General features: G+C 59.1%; 2 protein-coding genes across 4 annotated transcripts in view; both read right to left on the reverse strand.

Annotated features, from left to right (window-relative positions):
- The window catches only part of KIF21B (kinesin family member 21B), a 43420-nt gene extending 33870 nt beyond the window's left edge, over positions 1-9550 (reverse strand). For all 3 annotated transcript variants that reach the window (XR_012838900.1, XM_075775712.1, XM_075775711.1), the window contains exon 1: positions 9447-9550. Coding sequence is in view for 2 of the 3 variants with exons in the window: in XM_075775712.1 (XP_075631827.1) it covers positions 9447-9484 (38 nt within the window). In the remaining variant the exon portion in view is untranslated. The remainder of the gene's footprint in view (positions 1-9446) is intronic.
- A 5883-nt stretch (positions 9551-15433) lies between these two features.
- Positions 15434-26809, reverse strand: part of CACNA1S (calcium voltage-gated channel subunit alpha1 S) — a 34435-nt gene continuing 23059 nt past the window's right edge. The window contains exons 28-42 of the mRNA XM_075775710.1: positions 26547-26675; positions 25830-25895; positions 25204-25295; positions 24563-24722; positions 23921-24048; positions 23381-23477; positions 21874-21976; positions 20650-20751; positions 20404-20528; positions 19227-19355; positions 18203-18402; positions 17392-17588; positions 16804-16913; positions 16147-16263; positions 15434-15925 (exon numbers count right to left, since the gene is read on the reverse strand). Of these exons, the coding sequence (XP_075631825.1) occupies positions 15665-15925; positions 16147-16263; positions 16804-16913; positions 17392-17588; positions 18203-18402; positions 19227-19355; positions 20404-20528; positions 20650-20751; positions 21874-21976; positions 23381-23477; positions 23921-24048; positions 24563-24722; positions 25204-25295; positions 25830-25895; positions 26547-26675 (2016 nt within the window). The 3' untranslated portion in view covers positions 15434-15664. The remainder of the gene's footprint in view (positions 15926-16146; positions 16264-16803; positions 16914-17391; positions 17589-18202; positions 18403-19226; positions 19356-20403; positions 20529-20649; positions 20752-21873; positions 21977-23380; positions 23478-23920; positions 24049-24562; positions 24723-25203; positions 25296-25829; positions 25896-26546; positions 26676-26809) is intronic.

Consider the following 26809-nt stretch of genomic DNA (forward strand, 5'->3'; position numbering starts at 1 on the left):
CTCTGCCCCAAACCTGCCCTCCATGCTTTGCTGCTGCCCTGCAATCCCACCCTGCAGCACAGGTCAGCCAGGAGGAGAGCAGCTCTAACATAATCCCGTGCTCCCCTAGGACATGCTCTGGGTCAAGGACACTTTGCAAACCCAACAGGCAAGAGTGTGGCACGTGGGGTGCAGCATGGAGGTGTACAGGGCACTCAACCTGGCCAAGCAGCTCCCCAGGCAGCTGGGTGCTGCCAGCATCACCAGGGTAAGATCAGAGCAAAGTGCTCTAGGTTTTCTTATACCTCCAGGCCAGCACAGCAAGCGTGAGGCTGCCCACCCTCACCAGCAGACAGTGGCTCCCCAGGCCTCAGCTCAGCGTGGCTTGATCCCGGGGAGGGGGGGATCTGCTTTCTGGCCAGGGAAGGGATTCCCCCGGCCCCATTGCCCCCTGAACACCAGGTCCCAGGAGAGGGCTGGCTGCCAAGGGCTGGCTGTTTGCACGCAGGTTGCTTTGGACCCAAATCAAGACAAAGTTAAGCATTTAATTACCGCAGCAGGGAAGCGGCTCAGCAATCAGAGAAAATTGAATCAGGCTCCCCAGGGACTGCCAGGTCTGGTCAGCAAACGCTCCAATTAAGAGATACAGCAAACCACCTCCTAGCAGGAGCGAGCACAACACAGAAAAGCACCAGGCTTAGCCTGCCTGTGGAGCCATTCTCGACACGCGATCACTGCCTGTGCTCCAGCCAAACACCGCCAAAGCAGAGGGTTCCATGGCCAGCACTGCCGGACCAGCACCGAGGCAAGACAGAGCTCCCTGGCTGCTGGGTCCCCACCCCGCCGCAGCGTTGGGCAGCCTGGGGACAGGCAGGTCCCCACAGAGCTGGGCTGTGCATGCTGGACACGGCTAAGCTGAGGGACATGCCTCCACTCCACATCCATCCCCCAAGGAAGCGACCCCAACACAGATCCTCCACATGGCTGTGCTGGCTGTGCCCAGCTCCCAGCTGCCCAGCCTGCTCCCCTGTGGGGCAAATCTCACTGCCTTGGACCCCAGAACCCCCCAGGACCCCTTAATCATCCTGCACCAGGCTTTCCCAGGCTTAGGGAAACCTTTAAATCAGGCCCTGGCAGCCACCATGTGCTGCTTATTAGCTCTGGCAGGAGCGCACCAGCGCTGAGCCGCGCCATCTGCTCTGCACCGAGACCCACCACGGGCTGGGGAAGAGGCACATGCTGCCTGCACGGGAGGACCCAGCACTCAGGGACACCCAGCCCAAGGCAGTGGGCAGAGACCAGCAGGGCCCAGGGGAAGCACGGGATCACGCTTTACCCAGCCTAGAGGGGTGCAGGAGCAGACCAAGTTTGGGATCTCCCTGGACTCCTCCTTCACCCCCATAAGCAACTGGCAATGCCATCAGTTCCACGCTGGACCTGCCCAAGAGGGAAACACCACGAGGATGTTTGCAAACAACAGATCTGGGACAGTCACCTGCAAAGGGGTGCAGGGCCCCAAAACCCCAGGTGAGGTGGGCAGCACAAGGAACTGCACGTGTGGCAGCACACGTGACTAGACACACACCCTGGCAGGGCCCCTGCTCCCCTCCGACTGTGCAGGAACGGCCACAAAACCACTGACTCAGCAGCAGCGTCAGCAATTACTGGAGAGTGATAGGAAACCATCGTTCGCCAGGAGACTCTGGGCCTGACAGGCCATCGGCCTGACCCTGCAGGGGCACAGAGATGCCACAAGTGCTATGGAGACAGACACACTCCCCCTCCCAATTCTGCACCCCAGTACTGAGGCTCCCATTTCCTCCCAAGCCAGTGAATCACACCCACAGGGTCTCTCCCTTTCTCAGGTGCCTGTGGTGAGGTCCCCATGTCCCAGTCACACCCCAGTAGTGATGCACCCATACTGGAGATAAGGCTTTCCTGGTCCCCATGAAAGCAGGCACGCCTGCAGCCGCCCAGCATCCTCTGATCACCACTAGGAAGACCACCTGATCTTGGCAGAAGATGCTGCAACCCCACAGGGGACATCTGGAGCAATGTGCCCACAAGACAGCAGAGTGGGTGGCACAAAAGAGATACCTCTCCATCCTGCCAAAAAAAAAAGAATAAAAAAAAAATCTCAAGCCCTTTGTCAGCAGGACCGGGGGTGCTACGAAGCACCCAAGAGAGAACCTGGTCCCACAGCTGGGAAGGGAACAGGCACGTTATGCCCTAATGTCCTCCTCGGGCAGGTGCAGCATGAAATAATAGATGAGCAGAGATCACAGCAACATGGACCAAGAGACCCCCCCCTCCTAATGCAGGCAGGGGTCGGGTTGTGCCTCACAGCCCTGCAACACTGGGCCAAGGAAGTGCCCTTGCTCAGTGCTCGGAGGGCAGAGAGGAAGGCAAGGACCAGGAGCCCCGTTCCAGCCTTTCTGTCCCAACACGGCACCTTTCCTCCTTTGCCAGCATTTCTCATCTCCTCCTAGACCATGTACCCAAGCGGCGTGCCGCCAGCACACCCACAGGGCTCTGCCGATGGGTTATTTGGGTTGTTATACACAGCAGCGCAGAAGCTTGCATGAAGCTCACGGGACCCTTGTGACTTCTGGGGAAGAGGGTGCTGAACAGACCCAGCACATCCCACCCTGCCCCACCAAGCCTCCTGAACACGTACCTGGGCTCCAGCACTCAGATTTGCCCCAGGCTGTGGATGGGGAAGAAGGAAAAGTCTGGGGAAGAGGTCAGAGGCGGTTTTGTGCCCGGTGCTAAACATCAGGCTGCACCGCTCTCTGGGGAGGGGGCCCTGGCTGCAGCAAAGCCCAGGGGCAGCGGGACAGAAGGACCTTTATTAAATCTTTCAGCCCTGGGGAGGGCCAGACCGGTGCAGGAATGCCCCTCGGGCTGCCCCAGTACCAGTCTCCAGAGCTTTGCCCTCAGCACTGGCCCAGATGCGGGGCTGGCGACACTGGGAGAGCAGACTCAGAGCTTGGAGGGGGGCTGTCCCCCCCCAGACACCGCAGAGGCACCCACCAAGAACAACAGCCAGCCACGGGCGGATGGGCAGGGAAGTGTTCACATCCCCATGGGGTTACATAAGGTGAGGGGACCACGGCACAGGAGAGTTTGGGGACAGGCTCAGCTACAGCAACCCGTGACAAGATACCCCCCCACACTGTGTCCTGGCCACAGGGAGCTGCAGAGGAAGGGATTTCACTGGGATCCCTGGGACATCGAGCTCAGCCCCGAACCCTCACTTGGAAACAGAGATGACGACCGTGTTGTGCCCACACGGAGCAGGACAGAGAGGCACATGTCCAGCGGGATGAGGCTGCCAGCCACCCCTGGCCTCACAGCAGTGCAGAGCCAGCGGGGACACAGGCACGTGCCAGGGCAGCACTGGACCAGCTCCTGGGCTGCCCAGAGGGGCAGGGGTGGCAGGAGGCCTGCTGCCTTCCCTCCCACCAAGCCAAAGCAGAAATCCATCAGCATCCCACCAGGGCAGAGAGTCGTCCTGCGGTGTGCCGATCTCCTGCAGCAGAGCCCGGTGGCAGCTGCCCTCACAATCTGCCGCATCCCAAACCTGCCGGCTGTTTAACCAACGACAGGGACTGTTTTGATATCCTTCGGCAGGAAACAGCCCCGTGGGACTACTGGGGCCAGCACCCCTGCCCAGCAGGCACAGCACGACAGCTGCCCGGCTGGGGCTGGCTCCTCAATTAGCACTGGGCTCAGCGGGGGTATCGCCTTCCCTCTCTGGGGGCCAGGAGCAGTGTTCCTGACAGCTTTGTTTAGGGCTTCGTCTCCTGTAATTTTCTCCTGCCCCCAGTTTCACGGCTGGTGCAGGAAAGCTGCAGCTGGCTCTGTCCTTTGGCTTAGAGACAGCCCCTGCCCCCCAAGTTCCTGAGACTTCATAGCATTACGTATTTAAATCCCTTGCTGACGGGTGATGATGGGTGCAGGCACCAAAAGCCTCTTAAAGCTGCTTTGCCCCAAGCGATGTCGCAGGCAATGGCATGTTTGCATGGGACCGCAGGGTGCGGCCCTGCTGCCCCCCCTCACTGGCACTATCCCCTTTCTAACATTCCCACTGTAAAGGCCAGCGAGTGCGCGCCTGATTGAAGCCAGGTGCAGAAAAACCCCTTGTGCCCACACACCTGGGCTCAGCGCTTCCCTCCGAGACCTCGTGGGGCCCCCCCACCCGCCATGGTCCCCAACATCTCTCTCCAGACCAAGGAGCCCAAAATTTAACCCTGCTCACCGGGAGCTTAGAGCATGCATGCCCCTGCCTTGCACCAGGGCTGGCAAGCCCCAAAGTGAAACCAAAGAGCAGCAGCTTGCCTGGATGGGTTGAACACAGCAGCAAAACAGCCACAGGGCACGGGGGGTCCCTGCTGCCAGGGTTCAGCTGCCCTCAATGGAAGCAAAGGATGGGGAAAGCGGCTGGGGGGTGCCCACGCTGGTGCTCTGCCTGCCCAGCACCCGCAGGCTGTAGCAGCCTCCTCAGATATTTCCTTCCTGGGATTAGTGCTGCTCACCAGGGAGCCTCCCAACCCTCACAGATGGGAGACAGGGCACCTCAGGGCTGGGCTGTGCCACCACGCCAGGACAGGCTGCGCCTCCCATCGCGACAGGAGCCGGGCACGTCCCACGCAGTGGGGTGGGTTTGCCTCATGTCTCCCCTGCATGGCCCTGTGACATCTGAGCGAAACCAGCCCAACACCAGCCAGACCTGTCAGGGGACAGTGTCCCACGAGCCACTCCACGGTGCTCCCCCGGGACCACGCCAAAGGGGCTCAGAGCTGCAGCAGCACCATGGTGATGGTGGGCAGTGGGTACCAGGCTGCACCACCCCTCTCCATGCTGGAGCACTTGGGCAGCAAGCGCACCGGCCTGGCACGAGTTGGGCTCACGCCGTCTCTCCATCCAGACCCAAAACTGCCCCGGGAAGAGCTGGTTTGGAAGGCCTACAACAACTCCACCTCCTCAGAGACTGACCCCAGCAGGTCCCGGAGGCTTCAGGTTCGCAGAAACCACCCCGGCAGGCAGAGGAGCCCCAGCCGCGTGACAGCAAAGAGGCCAGGACCCTGGCAGGGCTGGGAGCCTGGCTGATCCCAGCACCCAGCCTTTGCCAGCATGCTCCCGCTGAGCTGAGGCCCTCCAGGGCACATGGCGCTGGGCGTGTGTCCTGTCCCAAGTGGCACAGCCCGTCCACCTTCCCAAGGAGAAGGTGGGAGCAGCTCCCCAAGGCAGCAGACAGCCAGCACCAGGCTGCCTCCATAGAGTGCGGAGCATCAAGGCAGGAGTGTTTATGAGAGCAGCAGAGCACTGGAGGTTGCAGGGTTTAAATAAACTTGAAATCCGACTCAACTTCCTTCCCCAATTTCACAAGCTCCGTTTCCTGAGTCTCTGCAGCTAGCCAGTCGTGTTCGGGTGCTGCAGGCAGCTCTGGCACAGGGGGTGCCACTTTCTCTCTGATGAGCCGGGCAGTTTGAAAGTGCCCTCAGCGAGCATTTCTGCAGCCAGCCCGGCTTCTCAGACCTCCCCTGGCCAAGGAGTTTAATGGCCTCTGGCTCAAAAGGCGCCACCAGCCCTTCCTGACACAGCAAAACCACCCGCATGCAACAGGGCTGGGCTCCACCTCCTGCAACCAGCACGGCAAGTCCCGCTCCCCCCGCTGCACCCTGGCTCATTGCAGCTGCAAGAGCTGACAGCACCCGACAGTGAGCTCGGGTGCTGCGGGGAGGGGTGCTGCTGAGGCTCAAGGGGAGGCACAAGCCTCAAATCAATGGCTGTGCTCCCAGATGGAGGGCAGTAGTGGGGAGCTGCTGAGCTGGCTGCACTGCAGCCACCCATTTGAAGGTCACCTACAGAAGGAAACAGCAGTTGTTGCCTTCCCCAGTTTCTGAGGACCACCCCCCCGCAGCAGCAAGGAGTGAGGGCTCCCGGGCGGCCCTCTCGGCACCATCGCAGCAGGCAGCAGCTTCCCAGCTGAGACCGTTACTCCGGCACAGGGCGCGTGGGCACCCAACCCGACCGCTGCCGGCAGCTCAGCCCCATCGTTTCCTCCCCAGCAGCATCCGCCAGAGCCAGCAAGCTCAGACGCTCCCATGAAGTGACATGCCAGGCTTAACACTGACAGGCAAGTAAAGGCAGACCCTGCCTGCAGGTAGGGCGGGAATCAGGGCAAGATCCAGCCCTGCCCTTGCAGATGGTGCAGGTCTGAATTGCAGGTACAAGGTGCAAGTATAAATCAGCCCCTGGGCCAGGAGCAGCTCCTGGGCCTGCATTTCCCTCTGCTGACAGCAGCGCTGCAGCAGGTACCAGCCATTTCACTCCCAGCATGCAGGAAGCCTAAATAGCACCCCTGTGCCCCAATCAATGGCTAAGCACTCAGGTCCTTTGGACCCCCAGTGCCAACGGGGCAGTCAGGGATCTCCTGAAGGGAATATGGGAACCTGTGAAGTTGACAGTGAAACGCCACAGCATCTCTCCTGCTTCCTCCTGCCCGGCCAGGAGAACCAGCAAGAACTGGGGTCCCCCCAGGGACAGCACAGCCGCACCACCCCTGATCCTCTGTCCACACTCCTCCCACCCTGAAGGCTCTGTGAGGCCCCAGAGACAGGTCCCAGTGGCTGCAGCACCCCTTGACATTGGACCATCACCCAGCCATTTAACCCCAACAGCACACGACACCTTTCTCCAAAGCCTCCATCACTTCCCAGTATCCCCAGCCCTTCCCCAAGGTCCCACCTCATTCCCACCAGCAGCACAGACACAGAGACCCTGAAGAAATGGCACAGCTGGCACATTCATGTTATTATAAACGGACAAAAGAGGAGCTTTGATCCGTATCCTGCTGCACCCCAGAGCCATTCAACTTCCTCCATGCTCTGATGGCCAAGGGAGGTGGGATCTGTGGGCAGGTTTGCTCAGAGGGTGGGGGGTCTTGGAGACTCCCGCAGCCCAGCCACTCCACTGGCGTGGTGTCACAAGCGCTCACAAAGGAAAACCTTGCTCTGCTCCCAGACCAGGGCAGGAGGGGACCCATCACCAGCCCCCCGGGGCTGCTTTTGCAGAAAAGCCAGGTGGTCCACAGGGAGAGCAGCTCAGCACTTGGCTCCTGAGGCTGGGCTGGGGCGTGCACCTTCCCACACGGTGCTGCAACCTGCCTGCTTTGTCTCGCAGCCTCCTGGCTCCCAGCCCTCCTCCTTTGTCCTGCCAGCTCACCTTCACCGCCACATCACCCCAGCTGCCTGGCACCCACCAGCTGCGCCATGTAGCATGCTGGCTTGCTCCCTCAAGGAGGGGGTAGGAAAGAGTTGGACCTCCCCCTACCCCGGATCCTTGACATGAACACCCCAGCCCCACTGCAATGCTGCATATTCAAGTCACCTCCCGCTAGTGATCCCCTCCCGGGGTACTGGACAGTCCTTGACCCCATCGCAGGCAGGGGCCAAAGGGATTAGGTAGGAGGTGATCAGCAGAAATGGCTCCAAAACCACCATCCCCAGTGGCACCCACTCCATCTCCCAGGGAAAAGGGACTCCGGCCTTGAGCAGGGCCTTTGTTAAAAGGCTTTATCCCAAGAGAAATGCAGGATGGAGGACGGGAAGAGTCTGACCAGCAGGAAATCTCCACCCCCCAGTCGCCAGCATCACTCAGTTCCTCGGTCAGTGTCCTGGCAGAGACACCCGGTTAGGCACAGCCCAGCCCTGCCCCTGCGCAGGGACCCCAGCAGCACCCGCAAGAGGGGCATGCTGTCACCTCCCCCATCCTGCAAAACCACAGCCTGGCCCCAATTCTCAGCCTCTCGAATGGAGCAAGGCAGAAGATCACCACCGCCTGCTTTCAAGAGAGGAAGGCTAGATGGGCAGGCAGCGCTGGGAGGTGTCCTGGTGCACACACACGCATGCACACGCGCACACACACATGCACACATGCAGCAGCGCGCACGGCCCCACACCCACCCTCTCTCCTTCCATCACTGACGCTGCACCCAGCATCTTTTGTGCTTTCGCTCTGCCTAGGCAGGCAGGGACCGGCCAGGGCAGTGCCCTCCGCAAATCCTCCTCTGAGGACTAACGCAGCCACCCCTGCAGACTGCCATCAGCACCCCAATCTGCCTCGTGCCGTTAAGGGTGCGGACAGGGGGACATGCCATGTCCTGCCCTCCCCAGCGTGACCCCGCAGCCCCACAGTGGGAGACAAGGCAGGCACAGCCAGACGAGGAGGTCGGTGTAACCGCGTGGGGCTGGGCCTGCCGAGCCGTGTCCCCACGGGGGCCCGATCCTGCCCTCGCCCAGCTCCGCTCCGACAGCCCGCACGGCAGCTCGGGGCGCCGGAAGACGCGGGCTGACCCGGCGCAGGCACGGGGCGAGCAGGGGGAAGCCGCACGCCCGTTCCCTTCCCCACGCTGGCTGCCACGCGGGACGGCAGCTCCGGCCGTGACAGCGGGGCAGGGTCCCTCCCTGCCTCTCCCGCTGGTTTCGGCGGGGCTTGTACCCCCCCCCCCCCTTCCTCCGGGGGGCTCCTTCCTCCTCTTGGGGCAGAGAGAAGCTGAACGACGCCGATCTGCGGGACCCCAGCGGCTGTACACAGAATACACCCAGCCTGGCACAGCGCTAACAAAGAGCCCCCCCCGATTTCACCCACCCCCGTGGGGCTCTGCAGACGATGCGTGGTCTGCCCCGCCGGCTGCCGCCCAGCCCAGCGCCCCTCGAGGTCCCGCAGCCCCCCCCGAGCCCCCGCATGAATTAGATGCCGCCGGCAGCTCCTTTATTGAGGTGCACGATCTGGAAGGCGCATTGTTCCCAGCCCGGAGTCAGCACAAAGGACACCGAGATGCCGCATCGTTCCCTGCCACCTAGCGGGGGGGGGGTGGTGGTGGGGTGCGGGGGGGAAGCAGGCAAGGAACCCCCACATCCCCCCGCAATCTTGCCTGACACCACCGAGGAGCCAAACCCACCCGCAACGCAGCCAGGAGCTGCCGAGCTGCAAAGGCTGGGCGACAGCCAGCGCTCCAGGTGAAGGGGCTGGGGGTCCCCAGCCTCGTCCCCCCCCTCCCCGGCCGCAAGGCACGGGAAGAGAGGTGGTCATCGCGGAGCTGCGCAGCGGGGGGGGGGGGGGGGGAGCCGGGGCAGGGGGGGTTAGGGGGGAGGCAGACCCGAAACGATGCGGAGTGGGGGGTGGGGAGGATGGCAGTGGGGCTGGGGGGTGGGGGGGGAGACGGCAGAGCCCGACTCAGGGGACACTCACTGCCCCGGGGATGGGCAGCTCCCAGCCGGGCATCCCCAACCCCCCCGCCGTCACACGCAGCTGCAGCCCCGATCCGCCGGTGGGCATCGGGCCCCCCCGGTGCACCGAGCTCTCTGCGCCCCCCGGGGATGCACGCTTCCCCCCCCCCCCGCCCCGCTACCGCCGCTGCCGGAAGCGGCGAGCCCCCCCAGCCCACCCCCGGCACTCACCTCACGGCCACCTTGACGCAGCTGTCCGGGGCCGCCATGCCCCCGCCGCCCGGGCACCGCCGCTGCCCGAGAGCATCCACAGCCGGCGGGGGAGGGGCGGGGCGGGGCGGGGGCGGCCCCAGGTGCCGGGCGGGGCGGGGCGGCGGGACACGCCCCCTCAGCGGCACTGCCGGCACGCGGACCCGCGGGGAAAGGGCGAGACGCACACGGACACACGGACACAGACGGACACACACGGACACTGACACACAGACAGACACGGACACACGGACACACGGACACTGACACATGGACACACACGGACACACGGACACACGGACAGACACGGACACATGGACACACACGGACACACGGACACACGGACACTGACACATGGACACACAAGGACACACAGACAGACACGGACACACGGACACTGACACATGGACATAGACGGACACACGGACAGACACGGACACACGGACACTGACACATGGACACACGTGGACACACAGACACACACAGACACACACGGACACACGGACAGACACAGACACGGACACTGACACATGGACACACATGGACACACACGGACATGGACACACACGGACAGACACAGACACACAGACACACATGGACACAGACACACACAGACATGGACATGGACAGACACGGACACACACAGACACAGACACACAGACACAGAGACACACACGGACACATGCAGACACAGACACACACGGACACTGACACATGGACACACACGGACAGACACGGACACACGGACACACGGACACTGACACATGGACACACACGGACACACGGACACACGGACAGACACGGACACATGGACACACACGGACACACGGACACACGGACACACGGACACTGACACATGGACACACAAGGACACACAGACAGACACGGACACACGGACACTGACACATGGACACAGACGGACACACGGACAGACACGGACACACGGACACTGACACATGGACACACGTGGACACACAGACACACACAGACACACATGGACACACGGACAGACACAGACACGGACACTGACACATGGACACACATGGACACACACGGACATGGACACACACGGACAGACACAGACACACAGACACACATGGACACAGACACACACAGACATGGACATGGACAGACACGGACACACACAGACACACATGGACACGGAGAGACACGGAGAGACACGGACACACACAGACACAGACACACAGACACAGAGACACACACGGACACATGCAGACACAGACACACATGGACACGCACACAGACACACACACGGGACACACACACACAAAACTGTCATGTGCCCCCCCGCACAGCCCCCCCACTCACGCCCACATCCCCCCGCAGTCACCATCACACACACCACACGTACTCACAGACTCACAGACTCGCACTCACACTCTCACACACTAACACGCTCACAGACTCACACTCACACTCACGCACACTAATGCGCAGTCTCACACACTAACACACACTGACACACTCCCACTCTCACTCACACACACACTCTCACACACACTCACACTAACACACACACTCACACTCTCACACTCACACAATCACACACACACTCACACACACTCAAACTAACACACACTGACACACACACACTGACACTGACACACACTAACACATACACTCACACACTCACACACTCACACTAACACACATTCACACGCACTGACACACACACTAACGCACGCTCACACTGACACACACAGTAACACACTCACACACACTCACACTAACACACATTCACACACACAATGACACACACACTACTAACACACACGCTCACACTGACACACACACTAACACACACTCTCACACACACACACACACACACACTCACACTCACACGCTCACACCCCCTGGCCTGTAGGTCCCTACTGCCCCCTGCCGGGCCAGCGGCCCCGCTCCCACCTGCACGCGGCTGTACCGGGCTGTACAGGGACGTACGGGCTATACCGGGGCTGTACAGGGCATTCCCCCGCGGGGATGGCTGGAGAGCAGCCCGAGGTCCTGCAGGGTGGGTGATTCCCGTGCCCCAGGAAGGAGTGGGGCCCCGACAGATCCTGGTGTGGAAGGACCCCCGGAGGGCTGGGGAGGATGTCAGCTTCCTGCCAGCCCAGTGCCAGTCCAGTGCAGTCTGGATCAGCCTCGCGTAGCCCAGTTCAGGCCAGCGCATCCCAGCGCATCCCAAGTGTATCCCAATGCAGTTTGATGCTGCCCAGTGCATCCCGGTGTAGCTCTGGTCCAGACCTGATGCTCTTATGAGCCCCCGAAGTACCCAGATCCCCCACAGGATTTCGTTCCCCCTGGCCTCCTGCCTGCCCTCTCCTGCCTGCCCTCTCCTGCCTGCACTTCTGCCCTGCCCTGTCCTGTCCCTGAGCCTCTGCCAGTCACCCAGCTCCTCTGTCCCCCAGGTGCAAATGGGAGAGGCTCGCAGCCAGCCTCGGTGGCTCGGGTGCTGCTGTGGAGGGACAATGGAGTTCTGCCTGTTCCTGCCCATGAGTGGGACATGAAAAGGGGGCACGCTGTACCTGTGACAGCCCTCCCCTGCTGTTGCTGGCATGCAGCCCCTCGGGTGACCCCCAGCTCCCCGTTAGTGGACAAACACAGGAGCATTATGGTGAGGGGCCAGCAAAGGCAACTCGTGGGCAGCAGTGGTAGCTGGGCAACCTGAGAGAGACCACTGTGTGTAGATGAGGGTGCAGGTGCTGCTGGGTGTGCACACTAGCAGAGACAGGGGTGCTGAGCACAGCTGTCACCCCACACACTGTCCCCAGCCACCCAGCACTGACAAGGCCACGTTATGCATGGTACTGAGGAGGGAAACACCTCCGTACAAAGGCATTAACGACAGCCCTGCATGATCCCCAGACTAAACCCTCCAGCCCCATGGTGCCAATAAAGGATGTTTCCAGCCTGCTCTGGGGACCAGTGCCTTGGTTTGGGACAGGGAAGGGAGACCCTGCAAGCAGCAGTGGCTGGAGGATGATGGAGGCAAACAACCATCTCCAGGGCTTTTCTTTCCACATGGTTGGCGTCACTCAAACACCTCCATGGCTTCACCTGGTCTCATCCCAGAGCTCTGCAGTGGGGGGGATGATAGCATCGAGCAGCAGGAGCCAGCGCAGGGCAGTGGTGAGCTGGGTGCTCCTGCCAGAGCCACTGGGACCGGGGGGGGGGGGGGGGGGGGGGGGGGGGCTGGTGACCCTGTGGGTTGCGCAAGGCCATGACAAGAGCCTGTACCAAGAGGACAGGGTGAGGCTGATGGCCTGGGCATGAAAGGATAGTGCTCAGGTGCCAACACGGCTCTCCGGCATGCCCAGTCCATACTGTGTGGCTGTGGAGGCCGATCAGCAAGGTGGGCACCCATGCAGCACAGGATGGTGCCCACAGGGCAATTGGCTCCACCCTGTGAGCTGCTCTCAGGAGGCTAGCAAGGGGGACATGTCCAGGGCCCGTCAGGGAGCAGGACTGGGGACAGGCAGGAGCTGAGTAGCTGAAGGAGTCCTGTCCTGGCTTCCCTGGCAGTTGCCTTCACATTGCTGGGGCTGATGCCAGATGGACATGCTGCCCTGTGCTGGCAGCCTGGACTGCCCAGAGACACAGGTAGCTTCTGGCTGAGCAGGAAAAAGCATCTCCCAGCCTGAAGCAAGTGTAGGACTACAGGCAAACCCCAGCTCTGTAGATTGGTATTGATGTCAGGGTGAACAGCAATGGAGTGTGAGGGGAAACTGAGGCACACTGAGGTTTACTTTGAGGAGCCCAGGCTATGTCCTGGGAGAGGTCGCTCATCTGCTCTGGGACAGCCAAGACATGCCAGCACCGGTGGCCGACAGCTAATGGTCAGAGCTGTGCCCAGCGCAGAGCCCAGCACCTGCCCTCTGCTCTGAAATTTGGATGCCTTCACCTCAACAGGACCATCCCTTCACCCCGTCTGCTCGCTCCTCCTGAGGCTCCCAAGGTACCAGGGCCACATGCCATATGTGCACAGAGCTCTGCACCTTGGGGGACCTGGTTTGGCATCTGCTGGGATGGGCAAGTTCCAGGGCACCTCATGCTGGTACAGCATCAAGGGGATGAGCAGGATATGGCCTGTCTGTTGTCCTGCAAGGATGTGAGAAGCTGGTATTTCTCTTTCTTTGTCCCCAGGGCTCATGTTTGAAAGGACTCCTGGGTTGCGGGGGGAGACTTCCCACCCTGAGCTGCCATTTTTTCTGAGACTGGACCCTTCCCCACCAAAGCTCCCGGCAGAGAGGGGCAGTGACTGTGGTGTGGTGTTGCTGGTCCTATCTTCCTACTCCCACCCTTGTGCCAGCCAGGTCACAAGCCAGATCTGTCCCCCAAATTCAGCTAGAAATGAATTCAAGAAAGATTTCCCAGATGCTACTTTGGGGCAAATCAGCCCCTGTGCAGCCCCACACCTCAGGAGAGGGTGCAGAGGCACTGCTCCATCACCGCAGTATGGCCCCACCATAGCATCACCCTTCATGTTTGGAGTCCCCAGTGAGCACCCACCTACCTTGGAAAGTGGCACATGCAGTCCAGCACCTCACTAAAGGGACCAGGAGACCACGACCATTCACCTTGTAACTAATGAAGCACATCCTCGACGTCCCTCTGGCAGACCAGGTGCCAGAGCCTCATTGGCAACCACTCCATGCCCCTTAGTAGCGGGTGGATGTGTTTGTGAGCGTGTGCCTGTGTGTAAGGGGGTGTACGTCCTGCCCCAAGGCAGTGAAGCAAGAGCAAGGGATGCAGCGGCTGCCCCTACACCATCCCTGCTGATTGTCTGCATCCCCTCAGGGGAAAGCTGTCTGTGCTGCCATGTCTCCCGTACAAGATGGGCTCTCCAGCGCTCAGGCTGCAGCTGGAGTTCAGCAACAGCCATTTCCCTTTTATTAAGTTAACAAATAAATGCCATGCTGGAGAGCAGGCAAGCTCTATTGATTCAGCATCTCCCCCAGGACCCATCACTTTGCTGCATTTTAATATATATTAGACAAGGAAGAGCCCTGTGTTGCCCACTTCGGCTGGGCTGGGGGCCCTCTGGAGCGAGATCCCCACAAAGAGGTGGCCTGGGGCGATGGGGCTGCCCCAGTGCTTGGCACCTAGACCCCATCTGGGGCACTGAGGTCTGTAAAGCGAAATCCCTGGGCAGACTCATTCCAGGAGAGGAATAACCTCAACTTCTACCTGATACCAGGCAGCAGTGGGCAGTGTGCAGACAGCACTGGTCAGCGCTGGGACGGGCATGCAACAGGCACTGTGCTCCCGGTGCTCTCCTGGCTGTGGCGTCTGTGGCCTGTCCCCTGCAGAGCAGTGGGAATGTCTGTGGGCTGGATGAGACCCTCCCGTGGGCCAGCGTGAGCGGTGGGTGCCTGAACCCAAGAGCAGTCTTTGGAGATACCTGAAGTGACAGAAATTGCACCGCAGTGGCCGACTCCCCTCTTGGTTACACCTAGGGCTGCTGCACTGACCTGGACATGCTCCTACACCTCTGCCCCACCCACATTTTCTTACCCACCTGGGAGAGTGAGCCACGAAGCCCCCAGACCTCACTCTGGCACAAAGCCTGTGCCTGTCCGCTGCCCCAGCCCAAGGCAGATCTGCGCAAGCCATTTGTCCTCCTCTCCACAGGACAGGCTTGGCTGCAAGCAGGAGGAACAGGCTCTAGCAGAGATGTAAGGATGCTGGGTCCAGCTGCTGGGACACCAGGAGACCCCCAGAGCTTGGCACCCTCAAAATGACGGGTTAAGGCATAAGCACTTAGGAGCAGGGACAGACCTCCCTCAGCATGAGGACTGGGGGCTGCTACATACCCACTGCCAGCTCTGGTTAAACATGGACTCACATTTGCAGTCCCCTCCCCAGGCTAGGCTAGGCAGCAAGCAGCCATGGGCATAGGCTGTGCAGCACGGTGGCAGAGGAAGGAGGGCACAGGGGCATCCACAGAGTCACACAGCAGGCACACTTTAATGACCTGTTCAGCTCTTGCAAGACCCTTCTGACACAGCATTGTCCTGTCCTGCAGCAGCATCCTGCAGACCTGGCCCAAAAATCCTCCTGCAGCTGGACAGAGCCCACCAGGACCCCAGGCAGAGAGGGGGAGCAGTGCAGCATTGTTCCAGTAACCCCTTGCAAGCTCCTGAAGGGACGGTGCCTGCTGGGCTGCATCAGCAGGCAGCTCACAGGCAAATGGCAGTGATGGTCTTTTGGGAGGGGGCTGCACTGAGCCCTGGGGAGCTGGCTGATGATGTGGCTGAGGTGTCTTGGCAGGTAGAGGCAGATTTTGTGTCCTGGGGTGGTTCTCTTCCCTTTAGAAGCTCCACAGCTGCTTTCTCCACTTCATCCATCTCCAGCTGGCTGCTGGCAGTCATCTCGTCCCTGGTCACTGCTACGAAGGATGGGTCATGGGCCAGAGCCACAAGGCCCCCGGAGATCAGAGCCTGCAGCAGAGGATGGTGTCACAGCCCAATGTGTGCTCAGTCTGCTGAGCAGTGTCCCTGGCTGCAGGCAACCCACCCTCACCTCTTTTTCCCTGCTGCCCTCTGCACTGGTACATACCTGCTGCTCACCTTCGTAGCTAAGCTTTGCCCTCCAACCTCCCAGCTTGGCATGAGCATGGCAGCCCTGCCTTTCCCTCTGAGAGGCTGTGCTCCTGCCTTACCTCCTGAATGAGGAAGGTGATGGCCGGGGTGGAGGATGTGCTTGGGTCACCACTTTCACCCCAGTGGTACCCTGAGTTGGGTGTCGTTCCCATCACAGTGCCATCCTCTCCAGGCACCTGGGCGAGAGGAGCAAAGAGGTGCAGTCTCTTCCGTGTTAATGTGGGCACTACAGGTACTGTCCCCAGCCTGGACATGCACTCCCATCCCGCTGAAGCTCCTGGGTCCAGGACACCACCCGCAATGGGACCAGCAGGGCCGTGTGGGCACAGAAAGCTGGGAACCAGCCCTTATCTCCTGCCCTGGTGCTTGCCAGGCAATAAGGCCCTATGGCCAGCCAAGGGCAGCCAGGGGAGTGTGGGAGCAAACCTGATGCACCCCTTTTTTCTGCCCTGGCTCTGGAGGTAGCCAAGGAGCCACAGAGATGCTGCTTCAAGCTGTCTCAGCTTGGATGAGCACCCCGTGCCCACTGCAGCAGCAGGGTGGGTGCCCGGCTCCTTCCCCAAGCTCATCAGAAAGAAAAGCTCCAGCAAAGCTGGGTTCATGGCAGGGAGCCCTAGAGACCGGCTCCTCCCCAGCATGGCTGTGACAGCCTTTCCCAGGGGGGGAGGTAGGTTCACCACCCATTGCTGCCCCTGGGCATACATTGGCCCCTTTACCTCCTGGGGGAGAAAGTGCAGCCCTGATGATGGGTGACCCCCAGAGGTGGCCCCTCGCCTCCTGCTCGGCCTCCATTGCAGCCTCTCCATGGGTATGGGGTGGTTGCGCTCTGGGAGAGGGAAAGGTGGGGACATCAGATGGGCACAAAAGCAGGGACACCACTGCCACCCAGAGCTGGGAACAGCTTAACTAGACTGGAGGAACCAAAGGGTTAGGGGTTCAGGACCAATTGAAGTACCAGTGCCTGCCCACTGCCTCGTGCTGGCTCCTAACTCACAGTTGGGAAGAAGTCTCTGTTTGTGGAAACAAAAGATGGTCTTGTGGCCCTGCTTCCCCAGGGGGTGGCTGGTCCTCCCCCAGCCCGAGGCACTGGCTTCATGCTCCATCACCCCGGAGAGTGGGAAGGTGGGAGGAGGGTCTCCTGGAGCTCCCCAGACAGGTCCCGCTGTGCTTGGGGCTCTCAGCTAACCTCCAAGTTGCTGGGGTCTGCATCTCCTCCTCCTGCCTGCCAACATCAGGCCCTTCCCCCTACCCTGGCACTTGGGCTGGTCTAGATCCCCCAGAAGAGGAATGATGCTGAGACTCACCCCACACTGGATGCTTGGGTGCTGCTGGCACTGTCTTCCTCAGCACCTCGTCCTCATACTCCATCCTGGCAAGGGCAGGCAGGTGGGTCAGACTGAGCAGGGACCACACGCTGAGACCAGCTCCACCCAGGAGTGCAGCCCTCCCCACCTTCTCCACCCTGGGGAATGCAGCTGGGGGGGCAGACCAGGAGGAGTACCTGGGACGGATGAACAGGGTAGAGACCCCAACAAGTAGGATTAAGTACATCCTCTTACATTGGTAACCCTTGTCCCTTGTACCTGTGTGCAGGCAGGTGCTGGTGGCCTTGGCACTCAGGGATTGGCAGGGAGGGGAGTGACCCCTGGAGCCTTGCTGTCCACCTCGATCCTCACAGCACCAAGATGAAGGAGTGATGGGAAGGACAAGAAGGGCACAGGGGGAATCATATATGCTGATGCGCAGAGCCACACACCAGCCCTGGAGCTAGTCTGCATGTTCTGGGGACATCTCTGGGAGTGCCAGGCTGGGGCCCGGGGACCGGTGAGGGGGCTCTGCCTTCTCTGTCCCCTTGCCTGGTCCCTGCCTCCACCTCAAGGGCTGAATTTCTGCACAAAGTTCTCGTGTCCGTGGAACCACTTCCATGGCCAGCACTCGATTCCTCCCTGAGTCTGCAGGGACCTGGCTGCTGCAACTCAGCCATTTCTCCAGACCTTACCCATCCATGAAGAGCCCCTGGGCAAGACCGACGTGCAGCCAGATGCCAGCACAACCCCGCTGGGAGCCGACGGGCATGGCCCAGTTCTGTCCCACGCGAGGCTCACCAGCCCTTACCCCTCCAGCCAGTCGTTGTTGTTGGCATTGTTGATGTTGGTGTTGCCTTCCTGGGGGAAGTCATCGAGGAAGACAGGGGAGTCGAGGTCCTCGCTGCCCACCTCTGTGAACTGCAGGGGCCTCTGGCTGGCTACGTGGGGCTGCAGGGGGCTGCTGGGCTCCAGGAAGCTGTCGACTTGGCCAAACAAGCCACCCGTCCTCTGCAACCAACAGGGAAGGCATCAGGGGAGGCCTGGAGCTCTGGGCTGCTCTGGGGCCATTCCCATGGGAGGGGATATGTGGGGGTGCCCATGGGAACAGCGTTCTCTCTGCTCGTCTCTCTGCTTGGGCCTTGCAGACTTTCAAAAGCCTCGCTGCCCAGGTGGGGAAACTGAGGCACTAAGTGGTGATGGTCACGCAGCAGCACTGGGATAAGAGCCAGCCCTGTGCAGGACAGATCCTGCCACCTCTGTGGGACAGCCTGAGCTGGTGGCACCTCTGGACACAGCAGGAGGTGCAACCCTGCAACCCCACAGCTGCCCAGGCTGTCTCAAAGACTCCCAGAGAGTGGGAAGTGAATCTGTTCCTGCTCTGGTGATGATGACATCTTAGCCTAGCAGAAGGTATGAGTGGGGCCCTCCAAACCTGTGGGTAAACATTCAGCACACCCCTGCCAGGCATATGAGCAGGGTCCTTTTACAGAGGGGAAACTGAGGCAGAGAGCTGGTTGCCCAGGATGACTCAACCAGGATGTCCTGATGCTCAGGGAGAGGAAAGAAGTGCTGATCCATCCTTGTGGTCCACACTGTCTTTCACGGTCAGGCTCACCTCTGTGGACTGGATGGATGGGGCATTGAGCAATCTTAACTAGTGGAAGGTGTCCCTGCAGGGGAGGTGGAACTAGATGATCTTTAAGGTCCCTTCCAACCCATTCTATGATTCTACAACTGTCCTCCAGCTGCTGGTAGCCATGCTGACCCATCACCAAGACATCAAAATGGGGGCTGGGTGAGACCACTTGGGGTGCTCTGAGGGCTGCCCTCACCCTGTATATCCCTTCTTCCATGGCAGCCTCCACCATTGCTCTTTCCAGCTCCTCCTCAGCAGTCAGGTCACCAGAAATGGCCCGACGGATTTCAGGAGCAGCTTCTTCTTCAATGCTCCTCAGCCCAGCCTGGTAGGGAAAAGAAGGCATGGATGACTGGATGTGACCTGGCCCCACCACCTCTCTCAATGTGGGCTTTGGAGAGGGAACCATGATGAAGCATGCTCACCTGGTAAGCCATGCTGCCCTGCCAGGTCTACCAGGGATAGGCCACGGGTTGCCCTGCAGCTGACTGGCTCCGTGCTTGATGAACAGCTTCTGGGCTAATGCTGTCCCACAAAGGGATATGCTAAGGGCAGCCTGACGAAGGGTCGGACTGGTGATGCCCAAGGGGTAGCTGTGCCTTTGTCCCTGATCTGGAAGCATCTGACCTGGGGCCTGGCTCTTTTCGTTGCCTTGTAACTTTTGGGCCTGTTCTTTTATCTCTACAAGTGATTTCCTCCCTACATGGTCAGGAGAGGCTGGAGACATTCCAGCTGCTCTGGCCAGGCACATAAGTGGTCTCCCTCACAGCATCCCACCCTCACAGCATCCTTCAGGGCTGCTGTGCAAGCTTCTCTGACTGCAGTGGTCCTGTCAAGATCAGCCACATCAAACAGATGTTGTGCAAGGCAGTGAGAGATGATACAGGGAGCACCAAGCACATAGAACTATGCGCAACACTGTTAAGGTGAGGAAAGGGAGAAGGCCCTGGGAATGGAGAAGAGTACGTGGATAAGGACCTGGATGAGCAGCTTTTGGCCCAGACACCAGTCTGTGGTGGGGGTTTCCAGGACTTAAAACTGCTTGGTGAGGCATCAGACCCTGCTGAGCCCTCTGCAGCTGAAGTCAGTGAGGCAGAGAGTCAAAAATCTCCTTTGCTTCCAGAGTCACCTGGAGACTAAGGTCACCCTCAGTGGTGGAGTACTCATGGCCACTTCAGCACTGTTTCACTTGGGGCCACCTCATTTCCAGAGCCTGCGGCGCAGAGCTCCCTATGTGTCATTGCAGATCTGTCTCTCTCAGTCACCCTGGACCTTCCTGAGCTGGGGCAAGCCTCTTCCCTGGTCTGCAGAGCTCCCCACCACACCCTGCCTGCCCCCAGGAAGGGTCACCCCTCCACCCACACGCTACCAACCTGGATCTCCACTGGGTTCTTCTTGGGTCGGTACCCATAATACTCCTCCTGGCGCTTCATGAACTTCCTGAAATGCTCTTGGATGAGGAAAGTAGCATAGAATTTGCCCACTGTCACCTCATCATCTGGAGGAGAGGAAACCAACCTGATGATACTGCCTATCACAAGGCCCTGAGTTGTCAGAGCAGCTGAAACCCTGACCAGGCATTGCTCTGCCCCTCTGGGAAGTACCACCAGGTGACATACCTCCAATAGGTGGGATGACCTGGTCCAAAAGCTTCATACTCGTCCGCTTCCAGATTTTTTTTATAATGGCTCTGAGCTCCTCATTGGCCTGCTCAAAGTTACCTGCAAGAAAAGCGAGCAGGACTGAGAAGTTCGTTCCCAGGGAACGTGAACATGAGTGAAGACAAAGGTTGTGAAAACCTAGCCAGATTCCTCTAGGCTGTGGCAGCTCCTCTCCAGCCTCTAAGAGAGCTGGAGCTTTCTAAGAATGAGGCTTTGATTTTAGCAAAGAGTTCAACTATAGAGTGAGTCAGACCTAGCAAACGGGTGGAGCATTAGTGCCACCATATCTGTTCTGGTGATCAACAACAGATTTTGGTCTCCCCTTTGGTGCTCTCACAGGCTTTACCATTCCTCCTTGCCTGCAATCCCAGTCTGTCCCCATGTGTGGCCCGAGATCTCCTGTGCTCCTCCCAGGGCTGCCTGCACTGTGCTCGAGGCCATGTTCCCCACCACAGCTGGAGGGAAGGCACCTGTGCCATGCTGCTGGAAGATGCCAGCCCCAGTGGCCCACCACTGCCCAGCCTCACCTCCTGCCAGAGCTGGCTGCCCCAGCCCAGCCACAGAGCTGCTTGTGCGATACTGCCTAACCTCCAGGCATGGAAACAAACTGATGTGGCATCTTCCCAAAGCAGGGCTTTGCAAACCATCCTGCTGGCAAGGAAGGGGATGGAAGCAGCTCCTTCCCAGCGCAGCTAAATTCAAAAAGGATCCATCCCCTTCCATTCCAGTCTGAGATTATAAATAGATGGCAAAATGCAAAACTGGAGCAAGTGATGCTATGCTGGGGGCAGGGGGAGATCAGACAACACCTAACAGCGCGGGAAGGGAGGCCGGCTGTGCACTGTGGCAGGGATGGGAACTGGGTTAGAACCACTCCTGAGCGGGTGAAGTTACGCAGCTGGGGTGGCATTGGTTCACTCTTCAGTGCTGCAACACATGTGCCTGCACCTAATAATGTCCTCCAGGCTTCACCTGAGCAGCTCCATGCGTGTGCCCATGGTCTCTAGTTCAATGAGATAATTAATAGCATGAAGCTGAGGGTTGTACCAGAGGATCTAGCCACATAGGCAAGTGCCCTGCTGTCCGTGGACAGAGTGGGGGAATGGTGTGTAACCAGCATCCTGCAGCACAAGGAGATGGTCTCCCCATCGGGCCATAGAGGCAGACAGGAGTATCGCTTACCTTCTGTCTTGATTTTGAGGGCTGTCCTCACCAGCGCAAAGAGGGTTGCGTTGAAGGTGACGGTGCCATCGCTGTTCAGGGGCATGTTCATGCACACTAGACGCTGCATAGCAAACCAACAACTGTGACCCCAGGCAGCAGAGCAGGCTGGCAGCTCCCCACAAACACAGAGCTTGTCCTGGCCAGAGGGCAGCCATGCTGGCTGGGGAGAGACTCTGCACAGGGCACTGAGCTGCTGGCCAAGGAGCCTTCCCAGCACTACCTGCTCTGCCTGGGCCCATGGGGCTCTGCACCACGTGTGTCAGCGGCAGCAACATCACTCATCCTAACCTGCCAGCTAAACCAGACCAAGCTGCGGGGAGAGCCAGGTCAGATCTGTGGAAATAACCCAACCTATGGGGCACCAGTGCCATGGGAGAAAATCACGGAATCATTTAAGTTGGAAAAGACCTTTAAGATTATCAAGTCCAACTGTTAACCTAACACTGCCAAGTCTACCACTAAACCATGTCCCTAAGTGCCATATCTAGAGGTATTTTAAATACCTCCAGGGATGGTGACTCAACCACTTCCCTGGGCAGCCTGTTCCAGTGCTCGAAAACCCTTTCTATGAAGAACTTTTTCCTAACATCCAATCTAAACCTCCCCTGGAACAACTTGAGGCTGTTTCCTCTTGTCCTATCACTTGTTACTTGGGAAAAGAAACGGACACCCAGCTCACTACAGCCTCCTGAAAGGAGGAGTTGTAGAGAGTGATAAGGTCTCCCCTGAGTCTCCTTTTCTCCAGACTAACCAACCAGCCAGCAAGAGACACAGAGTTGCTCTCAGGGAGATGGGAGTCATTCTGTATTGCCCTCCACCCTCGAAAAAGGGCCCCAGTCTGCCAGGAGGGATCTGGGGATCAAACCTCTTAATGAGTTTGCTCAAGACCCACGAGGGTTTAGACTAGTGCCTGAGCCCCTGCCCGTGTGGTTTACATGTGAGCCTCACACAGGCCCTGGATTTGTGCGGAATGAGCTAAGCCAGGAAAAGTGTACTCATCCCTACAGAGCCAGTGTTTCCAGCTGCCTCAGTGCTATCAGCCCTTGGAAACAAACTTCTACAGCCCAGTTGACGTGGCCAGGTCATACTCAGGCCCAGCACTGCCCTCCTGCACAGATGCAGACGTGGGGCACCCCAGTGTGGCTTGGGAGTCCCTCTACACTGAGGGCTCCAGGTCAGGCAGAGCCCAGTCCTCTGGTGCCATCACCCTTGGTGTGGGGGGGAGTAAAGGCAAGTCCTTATCTTCAGGACCCCGAAACACATCAGCTCCATGGAAGTTAACAACATCTCCCCTTGTCCCCTGAATACTCCTCTCCATTAAACATGAGAGGTCAGAGCATGCATATAAACCATGACACTGGGAAGCTGGCTGGATTGTCACCCTCAGCCTCCTTGGGGAGGATGCAGAGACAGCTTGGGGAAGGTGCCCTGTGCCCACTCACCCTGCCACCCCCTTGGCTCTTACCTTACAAGCGACACGGTGCGGGCAGAACTTCCCAAAGCCCAGAGGAGGCTGAATACGTCTCAGCAGAGTCACTACATCCAAGTGTTTGATTCTGCCCCTGCAGATGCAACAAACTGCATCAGCAGCGTAGTGGCAGACACAGGGGACAGTGGTTTGGGCAGGCGCTGGGTGGGTTCATCCTTGTGGCCTGCCCTGTGCTCCTGCAGTGGGAAAATCTCTACATTTCCCTATGCTCCTCCTGGGGAAAACAGCTGTTCCCTGTGACACTGGACAGCAGATAAAGGTGTGCAGTGGCATGGGAAGAGTTGGCAGCGTCACCAGGGCTGGATGACGAGGGGCTTGGAAGTCTTGTGTCTCCAAACATCCTGATGGCTTGTATCAGCCCTGGAATAAGCTGGCAAGTCCACATCCACCTCTCAGATGCTGGGATTTAACTCTTAAACAGTGCCACAGCTCACACTGCCATGCAGGTCTCAGGACAGCCCACCCCATGCTCCCCTTGGACCATCCCCTCCATGCCACTCACCCCCTGTCACTCACTTGGCCTCAGGATCGTACTCAGCCCAAATCCGTTTGAACTCGTCCAGGTGATGGGGCCCGAGGATGGACCAGTCACGTGTGAGGTAGTCAAAATTGTCCATGATGACGGCCACAAAGAGGTTAATGATCTGAGGGCAGAGGAGTGGGTGCAAGTTAGGGCAGGGCCAAGCACTCAGCAGGTCCCTGAGCAGAGGGACAGTAACTGGCAGCACGGAGCAGGGCACCACTGCCTGTGGGTCCTGGCCAGGGCCATGGGAAAATGCAGGCAGATGTGTTTGGGAGGAGAAGGGACTTGGGTTTCCCTAGAGCCAGAGCACGCTGCAGGTCACCCCATGCAGGGATGGGCCTCCCACCCAAGCAGATCATGTGAAAGGCTGCAGCAGGCACAGGGCATCTCTTCCCTCTCCACCCTTGCAAAAGTCAACACAGACACATCTGGATGGCAACACGTGGGAGCTGTGGGAAGGGGATCCTGAGTGCCATAGGTTTACAGCATGGCTCAGTAGATGGGCTGGGGGATGATGCCCCTAGGAAGAGGGTGTTGTGGCCTCAGCCCCATGAAATGCAAGGCTAACTCAACACCAGGGGCTGCCCAGGGCCAGGATGGGGGTGCCAAAGGGAGCCCTGTGGGACCCGGCATACCAGAAAGGCACAGAGCATGTAGAAGCTGATGAAATAGAAGTAGGCGAAGCCCGTGCCACAGGTGTACTCCTCGCCCTCGGCAAAGTCTGACTCAGGGTCGCACAGCTTGCCGTAGCTGCAGTCCAGCAGGATCTCCTGCCAGGCCTCACCGGTCGCGCACCTGGGGAGAGGGGATGCCTGCTGGTCCCTGCCTGTCTTGGACATAAACTGGGCATGCAGGGAGGGCTGCGGCCAGCCCAGTGCACAGGGGAATGGGCAGCCACTGGGAAAGGAGCAGTTGGGATCCTGGGCTTGTTGTGCTGCTGTGCGGAGTCTGCTATTGAAAGCTCCAAAGTGAAGTGTTTGGAGTCAAGAAAAGCCTTGGACCGAGGTCTTTCTTCCCCTTGAGTTTCCTCACAATTCACAAATTAAAATCCAGACTGGGAAGGAAACATTCATAATAAAAACCCCAAAGTCCCCCTCTCTCATGCAGCTCAGACACTCCAGGCAAACTGACAGTCACTCCTGAAATGCTTCCACTGCTGCAAAAGATTTTTCTGTAGGGCAAAAATCAGCTACAGAAATGCTTGTCTCCCTCACTCCAAACTGGTGGACTCCCATGCCAACTCTGACCCCAGCTCCCTTGCCAAGACAAGACTGACCTGAAGAGCAGCAGCACAGCTTGTGGAAAGGTTTGGAAGTTGTTGTTTCGGTTGATCTGGGTCCCGTCCACCATGGCAATCTTCCCAAACATCTGTAAATCACATTGTCAGACACCCAGCACCCTTTCTCAGGCACCAACCACCCTCCAAAGCACCCCTGTCCCTGAGCCCCTCTTCCTCTTGTTTACCTGTGCTTCACGTGACCCCAAAAGAGACTGAGACCAGGGCATGGGTGCTCTGGGGCTCATGAGATCCTTGGACATTCCTGCCTATGCTGAAAATGCCCCTGTTTATGCTCCACTTCATCTGGGCCATGGAGACAACATCTTATCAACCAGGCACAAGCACTGGTGACTGTGTGTCTAGGTTGTGCCGTAGACTCTGAAAGTGCTATTTGCTGCATGCCTCAGTTGCCCTAGCTGCAGCCTGGGGATAGGAGGAGGCTGCTGGGGCTGTAAGCTGCCTGCCTGTAAGCTGCCTGCACCCCAGGCTAAAATGGTCCCATCATGTGCAAAGTCTCAGGGAGTGCCTGGCAGAGGATCTCATTCCTCTCTGTCCCATCTCCCCTGATCCTATCAGGCTCAGGGCATCTGTTCAAGACCAAATCCCACCCCTGTGCCTCTCACCTGCATCCCGATCACAGCATAGATGAAAAAAAGCATCACAATCAGCAGGGCTACGTAGGGCAGAGCCTGTGAGAAAAGGACCGTGGCTTGCGTGAGACACCAGCCCAGCCCCAACACAACCCAGGGATAGGAGGTTGGGTCTCGAGCTATTGTGTGAGTCCAGCATCCAGTCCTCCAAAATGGGAGGGGACAACTTACTTTCTGCCTATTCCTCTAACCACCGTCCCACCAGTGCCACTCTCCCATTCTCATGCATGGGAGGCTTATGCCAATCCCCAGGGGAACACCGGGTCTCTGCAGGTGGGACGAGGGCTGAGCACAACCCAGGGATGCCCCAGGCGGAGGGAGCTGCCTAGGCTCAGGAGTGTGTGCTGAGATGCTGCAGCATGCCCTTGAGCTACACTCACTTGGTGCAGAGCCCAGCCTTGCTGGGACCAGGGCTGATGGAACCGTGCAGGCCCTGCCTACTTGCTCAGCCCAGCTCTGACACATGCTGGTATCAGCCAGGGAGACCCCCCCACATCTTCCTACCCATACAGGCAATGTTCTCCTACACAGCACAAGCCCCTGGTCCAGCCTGAGGCCAGCAGCCTGCCAGCACTGGAGCTTTCCTCCTCTGCCCGGTGAGGACAGACTGCTCACCCAGCTAGCCTGAGGATCAGAGCTTGCTACCAGCCCAGGGCATGTGCTGGGAGGGGAGCACTGTTCCTAACATACCTGGAAGGACTTGATGAAGGTCCACAGGAGGGTCCTGACACCTTCCCCCCGGCTCAGCAGCTTCACCAGCCGCATCACCCGGAACAGTCGGAAGAAAGTGATGGAGACACGAGAGTTGTCATCAGAGTCCTGCAGGCAGAGCACAACACTTGGAGGGCAGCGGGTGCTGATGCCTCTAGGCAGACAAGGGGGGGTCCAGGTCCTGGCGGGGAAGGGTAACGAGATTCCACCCCCCAGGCACCAGTCATGGTCCCCACAGCCCT

Source organism: Balearica regulorum, chromosome 25 (genome assembly GCF_011004875.1).
Source record: "Balearica regulorum gibbericeps isolate bBalReg1 chromosome 25, bBalReg1.pri, whole genome shotgun sequence".
NCBI lineage: Eukaryota > Metazoa > Chordata > Aves > Gruiformes > Gruidae > Balearica > Balearica regulorum.